General features: G+C 41.3%; 1 protein-coding gene across 2 annotated transcripts in view; it reads right to left on the bottom strand.

The window, feature by feature from the left end:
* Nucleotides 1–12,110, bottom strand: part of MALT1 (MALT1 paracaspase) — a 62,789-nt gene that overhangs the window by 39,776 nt on the left and 10,903 nt on the right. For both annotated transcript variants that reach the window (XM_023647884.2, XM_023647885.2), the window contains exon 3: nucleotides 3,576–3,697. In XM_023647884.2, coding sequence (XP_023503652.1) covers nucleotides 3,576–3,697 — 122 coding nt within the window. The remainder of the gene's footprint in view (nucleotides 1–3,575; nucleotides 3,698–12,110) is intronic.

Here is a 12,110-nt window from a genome sequence, read left to right as displayed (position 1 = left end):
CAACTCTCTCCCCTCTCAGAACCTGCAGGAGAGCAAGAACATTTTGCTGAAGATGTGACAACTGGGATGGGAGGCTGCACTGAGCACTGCCTGACAATCCTACCATGTTAATCTACTAAGTTTGCTTTCCTACCATACTGTTAATGTATCCTTTCTCTCTCCTCAAACCTCCTGCAATTCTACTTCTCTCAGCCATTGGCTTCAGATAGAAACTCTCCTCTTCCTGCCACCAAATCACAAAACTGTCTGTGTCTCTACCTACTTATAACCACTCTCTTCCCTCCTGTTAAAATGGAAAATGCATCTTCCTAACACAGGTTACTTGGGTTCAGGATCTATGAGGACCCATTGAGAACCCCAGAGTCAGTATGAAGATTAGTTCAAGCTGAAGACATTTGGGATTCAACAGACGCAGAAAGAAGCCTTCTCAGAGCTTCCCTTATCAGACTAAATGCAGAAACTTCTGGGAAATGAGGCTGCCATAAATTCCCTCTTCAGTGCAGCTTTTACTCCCAGGAAGGAGCCCAAGAGTAAACAGACCATAAATCCCCTCCCCAGGGGAGTTTTATGGCCGTGAGGAAGATGCAGAGACCACTCACACCTGCATGAACAAAGATTATCACAGACTTTCTTATCTCCTGTTTATTCTTCTGGAAAACCCTTGTATTTCCTAAAGAAAACCATTTGCTCTTCGCATAGAGGCCTCTTCTCCCTCATCCCTTTTCCCTACTAAGTTAGGTACATAAGCCTCTAACTTTAATCACTCATGGAGCTACTTCTTTTCTAAGTTTCCATATAAATAAACATTTTTTTCTTGTTAATCTGTTATTTTGTCAGTAAATTCACAGACCCCCAAGGACTGACCATGAGGGTAGAGGAAAACATTTTTCTCTGACAATCCCATTCTCTCTGACCTTGCTCCTGGAATTTTCTCTCTGCTTTAGCATCTTTTTCTCTCTTATGTCGTATCACTCTCAAAAATATACTCTAGTGCCTTGTATCTTAAAAAAACAAAAACAAAAAAACAAACCTCTCTTGACCCACACCCACTTCTGAGCAGCAATGAAAACGCTGACCACTCCTTTCTTCTTGAACTCCTTTCCCTTTTAGGCTCCACACCATCCTCTCCTGGTTCTTCTCCTCTCTCTCTTGCAGATTCTTCTTAGTCTCTCTTCTACTGGTTCCTCCTCCACGACAGAAACTTTCAATGTTGTCTCACCGGATATCCAAACCGACTAGCTGATTCATTTAGAAATCTAAAACTAAACTCTTGATTTTGCTCCCTAACTCGATTCCTCTCCCAAGCTTCAATACCTCAGTATGTAACACATCCCCAGATGCTTACGTAAAAAATCTAAGGGTCATCCTTGATGTCTCTTCCTTTTTCCTCATGCTTCCCATCGAATCTATCAGCTTTGGTTAACTCTACCTCTAAAATAAACTGACTTACACACTTTGATCCATTTCCAGTGCCGCACTCTAGTCCACACAACCATGACCACTATTTCTAGTGTAGCACAGGCTTACATAACTTGGTCTTCTTGTTTTTCTCTTGCTTCCCTTTGAGCAGTAAACGTGTGTTTTAAAAACATAAATGCTATCCTGTTACTTCTCCTGCTTAAGACCTGTAGTGGCTTCTCACTTTACATCACCTTGTTTATTTTCCTCACAGAACTTAACTCAAACAATTATCTTTTTTTTTTTTTTTTTCTGAAGAAGATTAGCTCTGAGCCAACATCTGTGCCAATCTTCCTCTACTCTATATATGGGTCACCACCACAGCGTGGCTGATGAGTGGTGTAGGTCTGTGCCTGGGATCCAAACCCTCAAATCCAGACCGCCGAAGCAGAACACACCAAACTTAACCACTATGCCATGGGGACAGCCCCTCAAAGAATTATCTTATTTGTTTGTTGTCTCTCTCTCCCCACTGGAGGAGGCAGGCCCCTTGTGAGTCAGTGCTCCTTCATCATGGCCTTGAACGTGGCCTGGCACAAAACAGCTGCTCATCGCGTACTCGTTAAACGAGTATTTCTTAAAATAGACCCATGAACATACAAGTGGTTTGATAAAACTCAACTTGCTGAAGCTTTGAAGTCCATTACGACTCTCCAAACCTAAGATGTACTCCCCATCCTTTACATTTCTACTATTCTCAAATCAGGACATATTTCACAAATGATAATATAGTAAGTTTTCTCCATTACTTCTCCTTCAAAAGGCATTTACAAAAATGAAAGCAACTTTGCATTTGAGAAAATATGGTAAAAAACGTTAAGTCACCATCTCGTGGAAGCCTAGGCACAGAAAACACCTGTCTGCTAAATTCTCACGACCCCTGACAACAGGAACTCACATCGCTCATAACGACAGTCAGGGTTCCACACGGGCTGTCTGGCACCAAAGCCTAAATGAGCTCTTTTTAGTACAGTCCACAGCTGCTCTACTTTACCTGTGTGTGAGGGATGTGGACAAAAAACTGTATAAAACCACACACTTCTAAGGCATAGAGTGATCCCATTAAAGGAAAGATTGTAATCTTACAACAGCTCTTTACCTAGTTTCAGGTTTGCAAATGTAGCTTTAGCATCGAGCTGGGAAGAAAGCTTAGCTATCTGACTAACAGGTTGAAAACAAAATGGAGTTTTAAGGTGCGATCTAGGAGAGAAGGGGGCAACGGGAGATGGATGAGGGAGAAGAGAGATGCCCACCAAAGTGGGACACGACACAGGCCAGCAACACCAGTGAGAAATCCTCAGTGACAGAGGGACTCAAAGAACTTTTTTTTTTTTTTGAGGAAGATTAGCCCTGAGCTAACATCTGCCACCAATCCTCCTCTTTTTGCTGAGGAAGACTGGCCCTGAGCTAACAACCATGCTCATCTCCCTCTACTGTATATGTGGGATGCCTGCCACAGCATGGCTTGCCAAGCGGTGCCACGTCCACACTTGGGATCCGGACTGGCGAGCCCCGGGCCACCGAAGCAGAACGTGCTCACTTGACCGCTGCGCCACCGGGCTGGCCCCTCAAAGACCGTTGGAGAAAGAGAATTCCAATATGCAATTTTAAATTATCTGTTGGCAGTGCAGGGATACAGTGCTTCCACAAGAGGAATAAATGCCCCCTGCCACCAACCTGAATTTTACTTTAGAATCTACCACAATAGCCGGAATCTTTTGATCTAATACAGTTATGTGGAATGCTTAAATAATACTGCAGTAGCCTTGAAAATCTTGTAATTAAAGATTTTAGTTGGAACATAATTTGTTGCAAAGGAGTTTGTATAAAGATGTTAAAATGTACTGGTGATGTTTCCTATTTGTTAACGCTGTCGGTCCAAGCTATTTTCCACAATTTTTAGAGTAGAGAACTGATTTTATTATTGCTTACAATTTTTTTGTAATATGATTTTGAAACTGTCTTACCAAAATAATTATTGGATACTTCGATAATAACACAGCAATGTCTATCAGATGAAAATTCCTAAAAGCACATTGAGGATAATAATGCTAATTAATTTTCTATCATCCTCTCTTCTTATGACAAAGGAATTAAAAGACATTTAAAAATATTACCTCTTTATTCATTTTGAACCATTGATACTGTACAAAAGGATGTCCAGTTGCCCGGCAACACAGTTTCACAAACTGTCCAGCCAAGACTGCCTTTGATTCTGGGTTTACGGTGATCTTTATTCCTTAAAAAAAAAAAAAAAGTTAAAGTCACCGAAGAGGGGTTTTCCTTGTTTACATTTCTGAAACCAAAAAAAGAAGTATTTTGGAAATAACCTGCACGTTGATCCTTGTTATAAACCACCCATTCACATCTGCTTCCCCCATCAGATTATGAGTCTGAGAGTTCCAGGCTTTGTCAAACGAGGAGGAAAGACACTCACCTGCGGAAGACTTTGATCTACTGTACTTCCCACGATTGGGGGAGAAAACTGTTTGCCATATTTCTTCAATTCTCAGAAATATGTTTTCCACATTCTAACCCCTCTAAAATCAGGACGCCCCTTATAACAGATGTCTGCTAGGCAGCAGTCATAACGTCGTTTCTCAGTGCCAGCTCTTGGAATACTTGGTCATCAATGCTCACGTGGGTGGCACTTCAACTGAGTTAGCTGCACTCTTAGTAAGACAAGTGTTGAGTTGAAATGCCAATGAAAATGTCTTCAAAAGACACCTGAATTTCAATGCTATGATTCAGCATTAAAATGAAAATTATTCTCTAAGCACAAAAGCACAGAAACAGAACAGCAGGATATAAATTTGATATACGTGACTACAAACATTTCTCACATATGACTATCAGCATCAAAACTTGGAAAACTTTTGACGGGAGCTTCAAAGAAAATCGTGGAGTCAATAACGGAATACCCTCCCTGGCCCTCCCTCCGGCCTCTCTCTCAGTCACTCCATCTGGGGAAGGGAAGTCTGCTGCATGTCACCGGACACTCAGGACGCCCTGTGGAGAGGCCCAAGTGGTCAGGAAAGAAACTTGGGCCTCCCGCCTACAGCCATGTGAGTGAGCCACCTGAGAAGAGGGTCTTCAGACGGCTGCAGCCCTGGTCAACAGCCTGGCTGCCCCCTCATTAGGGGCCAAAACCTGAGCCCGAACCACCCAGCTGAGCCACTTCTGGATTCTTATCCTCAGGAACTGTGTGAGATAATCAACAGTTGTTGTTCTAAGCTTCTGGTTTTTGGGTAATTTGTTATGGAGCAACTGATAACTGACAGAAAAGAAACCAAAGTTAGGAAATTTTACATCTGCCAGGGCTGTAATACAAAAAACTGGGTTAGTTGGCTTTTAGAAAGGAAGGAGAAAAGATCATTAAAACTTACAAACCTTAATTCCCCACACCTAGTTTTATTTTCTTTCCTCATCTATCCTGCATATGATCTCATAACTATCTTTTTCCTCTATAACCAACCAATCCAAAGGAAGAAAACAAGATTACAACTGAAGAGGAGTTAGTCTAAACAGTAGCAATCGTATTACAGCAAAGGTACTAAACTGTCTAGGAAAAAAATAGTCTATAAGGTAAAACAGGTGTGTGAAATCCATACCAAAAAGACACGAAATAAACCCCAAATCCAAAATAAGTAAACATTTATTGCATACCTACTACATTTCAGGGTCCGGAGAAACCCTAGAAAATCTTTGGTAAATCAAGTAGAGCCTCTTAAAAAAGAACTTAAAACTTTTGTCAAGGGAGAGCTTTCATATTTATTAATTCTTTATGTTGATTCCAAATCTGCACAGGATGGATGAGGTAAGAGTTTTCTGAATTCTGTAACACATGTTGGTAGGAAAGTACACGTGGAAGTCAGAAAATGGGATGAGCACTCTCACTTAAGCCAGCAAATTCACAACACTGTATTTTCATGCTCCCATATACCATTCCTCTGCCAGGAGAGACTGACATCACAATTTTAAGATACAATGATTCTGATTTTCAAAGTTCAGGTGTGGTAAGAGGGAAAAAAGTTGCTATAACGAGAGAAAGGAACAGGTATAAATCTGAAAAACACAAGGGTTGTAGCCAATTCTGGCTTTAAAATGTGGCTGTGTCACAGCCATCTCAAACTCAACATGTCCCAAATCTCCCCAAACAAAATCCACTCCTCCACTTGACCCGCAGTCTTCTCCCTCTCAGGGCAGATAAACAGGTTTCCAGCCTACCCGACCTGTCCAGTTACTCAGGACAGAAACTCAGCAGCCATCCCAGAATCCCTCCTTCTCACTTGCTGATTCTCCACATGTAATTTATCTGCAAGTCCTGTCAGTTAAGCTTTTCCAAGTCTCACCACATTCAACGCCACGGTCTTCATCCAGGCCACTACCAGCTCTCAACTCAACTACTGCTACAGCCTGCGAACTGGTTTCCTTGCTTCCAACCAGCAGCCCAGATGTCTCTTTAAAACATAAATTAATCCACATCACTCCTCTGATTAAAACCCTCTACAGACCTCCCACTGTACTCAGAATAAAACCCAAACTCCTCACACGGCCTACGAGGCCCTACCTGAACGGACCTGCCTGACCTCGGCCCCTACCATTCTCCTTGCTCACCATGCTCCAGTCACATTGGTCCCCTTTCCTGGGAAACTAAGCTATTTTCTGCCTTTCCATTTACTAGTCCTCTGCTGGATTTTCCCCGCAAGCCCCCACTGTTTCATGGCTGGCTCACTCTTTCTCATCATCTAGGTCTCCAGTTTCCCTGGGCAACATCTCTAAATTAGCCACTCCCCCACCCCCAGTTCTCTATTACATTCCCCTCACTTTGTGGTCTTCACTGTACGAATCATCTGAAATTCCTGTTTCTGGTTGTCTGTCGCACCCACTAAAACTGAGGCTCTGTGAGAGCAAGCACCTTGTTTGTCTCAGTCACCAGTTTATAACCTACAATAGTGCCTGGCACGTGAGGATACAGTGGGTGTTCAACACGTATTTGTTGAATGAATATATATAATAATAATAAAAGTCACTTTAGCAGCAATTTACTGACTGCTTTATAAGTGTTAGCCATTTGGATCTCTAACCTTCAAAATAACCATATGAGTTAGATATTAATTAGACCTATATTACAACGAAGAAAATGAAATTAAGTAATTTGTAGGTGGTCACCCAAAATTACCTTGAGTAAACTGTTTAACCTCGCTGAGACTAATTTGTTTTCATTGTAAAATGGCAGAACTAGGGCGCAAACCTAGGTTTTCTTGGGCTTTAAAATCCTCATGCTTGTTAGCCCAGTGATTCTTTTTCTTTTCCCCTCCACCTTTATTGAGACATAACTGACAGAGGCCGGCCTGGTGGCACAGCAGTTAAGTGCGCACGTTCCGCTTCGGCGGCCCGGGGTTCGCTGGTTTGGATCCCGGGTGCGGACATGGCACTGCTTGGCACGCCATGCTGTGGTAGGCGTCCCAAATATAAAGTAGAGGAAGATGGGCTCGGATGTTAGCTCAGGGTCAGTCTTCCTCAGCAAAAAGAGGAGGATTGGCAGTAGATGTTAGCTCAGGGCTAATATTCCTCAAAAAAAAAGATATAACTGACAAATAAAAATTGTATATATTGAGGGTGTACGGTATGATGATTTAATATACATGTATGTTGTGAAATGATTACCACAATCAAGTTAATCAACACATCCATCACCTCACAGAGTTATCATTTTCCAGTGATTCTTTTTTTTTTTAAGGATTTTATTTTTTCCTTTTTCTCCCCAAAGCCCCCTGGTACATAGCTGTGCATTTTTAGTTGTGGCTCCCTCCAGCTGTGGCACGTGGGACACCGCCTCAGCATGGCTTGATGGGCAGTGCCATGTCCGCGTCGAGAATTCAAACCAGCGAAACCCTGGGCCGCTGAAGCAGAGCGCGCGAACTTAACGACTCAGCCACAAGGCCAGCCCCTCCAGTGATTCTTAATGCGTCTCCCAATGCTAATCCCATCTTCTGCCACAGTGAGCCTCTCTTACTAGAGGGAGTGTATGGGGCAGAGTGCAGTGGCTTGCACCATGACAGTGCTTATAAAGTGACTGTGGCAAATGTTCTCTGCTATTATACAAAGAGACGAGACAGAGTGATGGAAAGTAAAAGGCTTCTTCCCTAGAGGGTCTTACAAAGGAATGAGCGACCTTTCTGGAAAGGGTCCATATGGCCAGGATGTTCTAAACGGTATCATTTGTGTGGGACACAGGACTAAAGGATTTTTAATGTACATTCAAATTCAGTTTATACATCTATCCTCTACCAACAACTCTAGTAGTCTAGTCTTCAGCCAGCAAGTACATAACACATATTTATCACTTATTGCTTCAAAGACTGAGAACTGAAAGGCAAAATGTGATTTGGAAACCACTCTTGGTGAGTAGTAAAGAAAAGAAGTCACAATACCTCCCATGTTTTAACCACACTCATTTCCTTCCTCCCACGTAGCGTTGTGTGACAGGGAACCATGGTCATCCTTTAACCACCCTCCTGCAGAGCCCACTAGTGAGAAGGTGCTGACAAAGGTAAGGAAAGAACCTGGCATGGCGCGATGGAGGGCACACCTAGGCACACAAATAAAAGTTCTGTTTTAAAGGGTGAATGCACAGCTTCCTGGCAAACAAGCCTATTTTCAGATAACATCTGCAAAGAAGTCAAAGAGGTTACTTGATTTCCTGTAAGCTGGGGAGAATCTGACTAGGTATGATGGAACCTGAGGATTGCGCTTTCAACACACACCTATGCAGATCAACAAATACATGACATTAAACAATAAAACCAAAAACCCTGCTGGAACTACAAGACAGACAAATTAGGGACGATTCCTGACTTGACAAAAGGACTCATCATGGGCTCCCTTTAAGTTACTCTCTCTCGAAATGCACTTAAATATTGATGCAATTCACAAACAGCTTTTCCAGGAGATTTATTCCATACGTTCCAGTCCATCTATCTTCAGAGACCACGAACCAAAAAATTTTTTCCATCAGCTTCCATCTAAAACTCTCCCTCAACATTATTCTGAAACTTTCTAAGTCATTGTTGAAAAGCGCCCATAGAGTCCCAGAATACCTTCCTCTTCCGCCAACAATCTCCCATTACACACCGAAGTATGTCCATGTTATGGTCCCTTTTACAACGTTCTACAACCAATGTATGTCCATGCAGTTTCTTCTTACATGTCAATTTACATGTGCACCTACTGTGGTTAACCCTAGCCTCCTCAGCATCCCATATTCTTCTACCTCGCCCAATGACCCTGCACACCCAGGCGCAGAAACACATTCCTTCACACCTCACTTACCACAGCCTTTCTCTCTCTCTACTTCCTCCTCATCCTTATTCCTAGCCATACCATCTTTGCCTCTTCATTTCTTGATATTTTCCTTTTGGGAATTTTTATTGCTCATGAAACAAGAAAAGTCCCTTATAAATAAGATCTAGTATTTGTGTACTTTTTAATTTGACAAGAAGAAAAAAACTGAAGTCCATGCATTAAACAGGCATAAGAGGTAATCATCTATACTTAAGTTCCTCAAACAACCCAGAAATTTCCTAGAATTACGGAAATGACCTTGAGTTCAGGTCAGAGTCAGCAGACTTGGGTTCTAATCTACCTTTGTCAATAACTGTGACTCTGGCCAAATGATAACTTCCAGAAATCTCATTTTTCTACATATATATTTGCTCACATTTAAAATTTAAATGTTCATAATAGTACTGTTCTCTTCCTTCACGGAATTGTGAAGATAAAATGTGAAGTAAAGGTATTTTGGTTAAATTAAAAAATAACATTCAAAGATCTTTGCTCTTGTCTTAGAGATAATAAAAGTAATAAAAAATAAAATTGACATCAGAAACATAATGAGTGTGCCACAAAAGACTAAAGAAAAAAAGTAAAGTGATCTGAAAGAAAAAAGGGGTGGGGGGAGTGAATGGAAAAGATGCCCCGAGGATCTCACATGACTCTGCCGTAGCTGTCTGAGACAAACCGAGAGCAAAGCACCTACATGAAGAATGAAATAAAACAGCAACATCATAAAACTGGAGTTGGAAAGAACCTTAGGATTCACCTAAGGAAAACCACATAAAAATGTTAATGATCTCTATATATCCCCCACTGTCTAGCTTCTGCTTAACCAATTTCAGGTCAGGGCATTACTTCCTTGGCAACCATTTCATGATCTACATAACTCTAATTGATAAAGCCTATAAATCTGCACTCAAAACGTTTTCACTTAAGACAAAAGAAACAAAAGCATCTTGAACTGCACATTTGAGTCTATCTACATTTTTTTTTTTTTTGAGGAAGATTAGCCCTGAACTAACTGCTGCCAATCCTCCTCTTTTTGCTCCTCTTTTTGTTGCTCTTTGAGCTAACATTCGTGCCCATCTTCCTCTACTTTATATGTGGGACGCCTACCACAGCATGGCTTGCCAAGCAATGCCATGTCCGCACTGGGGATCCGAACTGGCGAACCCCAGGCCGCTGAGGCGGAACGTGCGCACTTAACTGCTGCGCCACCGGGCCGCCCCCAGTCTATCTACATTTGCCAAGCACACAGATGCCAATATCAGTTGCTTTAGGGATCAGGGTTTTTGATCCTTTGATAAAAAAGTAATGGTCTAAAAAATTGTTATGAACTTCTGGTTCAAACAATTTCAGCAAATTCATTTAACATCTCCACCCCCCCCCCAATTCCCACTGAGATGACCAAAGGAATAAAAACAGGGAAACAATTAATCAGCGCTGGAAATGGGGATGCACATCATCCATGCATAAAAACTATAAGCAATTTCTCGAACATAAAACACAGGCAAAAGCAGACTGAGGGGCAAGCTGGCCAACACATGTGCTGTGGAAAAGCCCAGTTAGAGAGAAAGCAGAAGGTAAACCTCAATCCCATGGGGCTCCTTAAGAAAATACATTAGGTGTCACGGCCCATGGAGACCAAGAATTTGGGGGCGAGTTACCCTCAGCTTACAGCTCATGCTAGGTGAGGGACCACTGAAGCTGGCTCCTAATCAAGGGAATCATTCCAGTCAGAGATGGGGGGATGCTGCTCCAGCTACTTCTGGGCTATGAAAACAAATACATCAGTTTCTCAATAGCAGATGAAGTCCCTTCTACAGCCATCTCCTATGGCGATCTCTGGCTGTGATCCCACGTACAACTGAAATCTGGTAAAATAAATCTACAGTTTCCCCTTCTCTCTACATTTAGGTCTGAAAGACCTGTACAGAGGTTCTCAGCATCCTTGACAGAACTCATCTTACTCACCCAAACCAGACTGCTTCATAAAGACAATTCGGAGAAAAGTCATTGGACTTTCTGTGGAATAAAACCTAATGTCCTCCTATGAAACTGCATTACTCAAACAGAAAGAAATATTAGAATAGTTCTATTTTGTATTTTCACCAAGATTCTGGAATACACCAAAAAGGAAAAACTAGAGATCAGATCAAACTTACTCTGTATATGCTTGTTTTTATGATTGTACTGGATGTGATCATTTACAGGTTTGTCTCCTCTACTAGACTATGAACTCTAAATAGGCAGGAACTATGGTTTCAGTCATCTTTGAATTCACAGTACCAAGCACAACATCTTGAACAGCAAAGGTACTGGAATAAAATAAATGTTTATTGAATGAATGAGCAAAATCCCAAATTAAGTTGATTCTATCAGAGCTTACATTCTTAATTACAATGGTTTTTATTCTCAGTATCCTTATTAAAATATTAAAATTATTCTCTATAAGTCTTATATTTCCTTATTCTAATATCTGTAAATACAGTAAGTTTTAGATTACCCACATAAGATGCAGATAGAAAACTAACAGTAATTACTTCTTCCTGAAATTACTGAGCTTTATTAGATCCCAAAATATTTCCTCTCAAATCAGTAATTAACATTCAAGAAACAAGTGATTCCTACCGGATACTATATGGCTAATATGACATAAAACTTCACAGAAACAGTGCATAAGTGGTAACGTAGAAACTGCTTTCCTTTTCCTATTCTCCCCTCAAATGTGAAAAGGTCCCCGGGTACCTTTGAAAAAGCCTGTAGGCCAGATATCACGATGACCTGCACAGGGGAACACTGACAGTAAAGTGCTAATCCTACTATTTGGAGAAAAACACAAAGAGCAGAAATGGACTTTTCAAAAGAAGATTACTGACGTTTATTAGGATGGCACTGTATTCACTGCTGGATTGTCAAAAATCAAAATGTAAAATACTGTTTAAAATTTCAGGCAGATCGTTACACATATATATGTGACTCCATTTCAGTCAAGCCCAGTTTCGTATATGGGAAACTTTGACAAATCGGAAACTAGATCTCAGGCCAGTGATTGCACCACAGATCATGAGATGTGAGGCCTCTGCTCTTGTCCAGATGCAATTCAATTCCACACAGCATTATTCCACGTAATTCTTACAACTCTGCGAGGTAGAGAACACTTAGGCTCATTTTATAGATTTGGTAACTGATGGTCAGAGTATTACGTGTAATTATTGACAAAGATAACGAGACATAAACATTCTATTTATTTCCCAGGGAGGTTTCTTAAGTTTTTAGAGGCTCTGGTATTCTATAAAGTTTGAGAACTGAGA

This window comes from Equus caballus, chromosome 8 (genome assembly GCF_041296265.1).
Source record: "Equus caballus isolate H_3958 breed thoroughbred chromosome 8, TB-T2T, whole genome shotgun sequence".
In the NCBI taxonomy this organism is placed as follows: Eukaryota; Metazoa; Chordata; class Mammalia; order Perissodactyla; family Equidae; genus Equus; species Equus caballus.
This window is presented reverse-complemented; position numbering and strand designations above follow the sequence as displayed.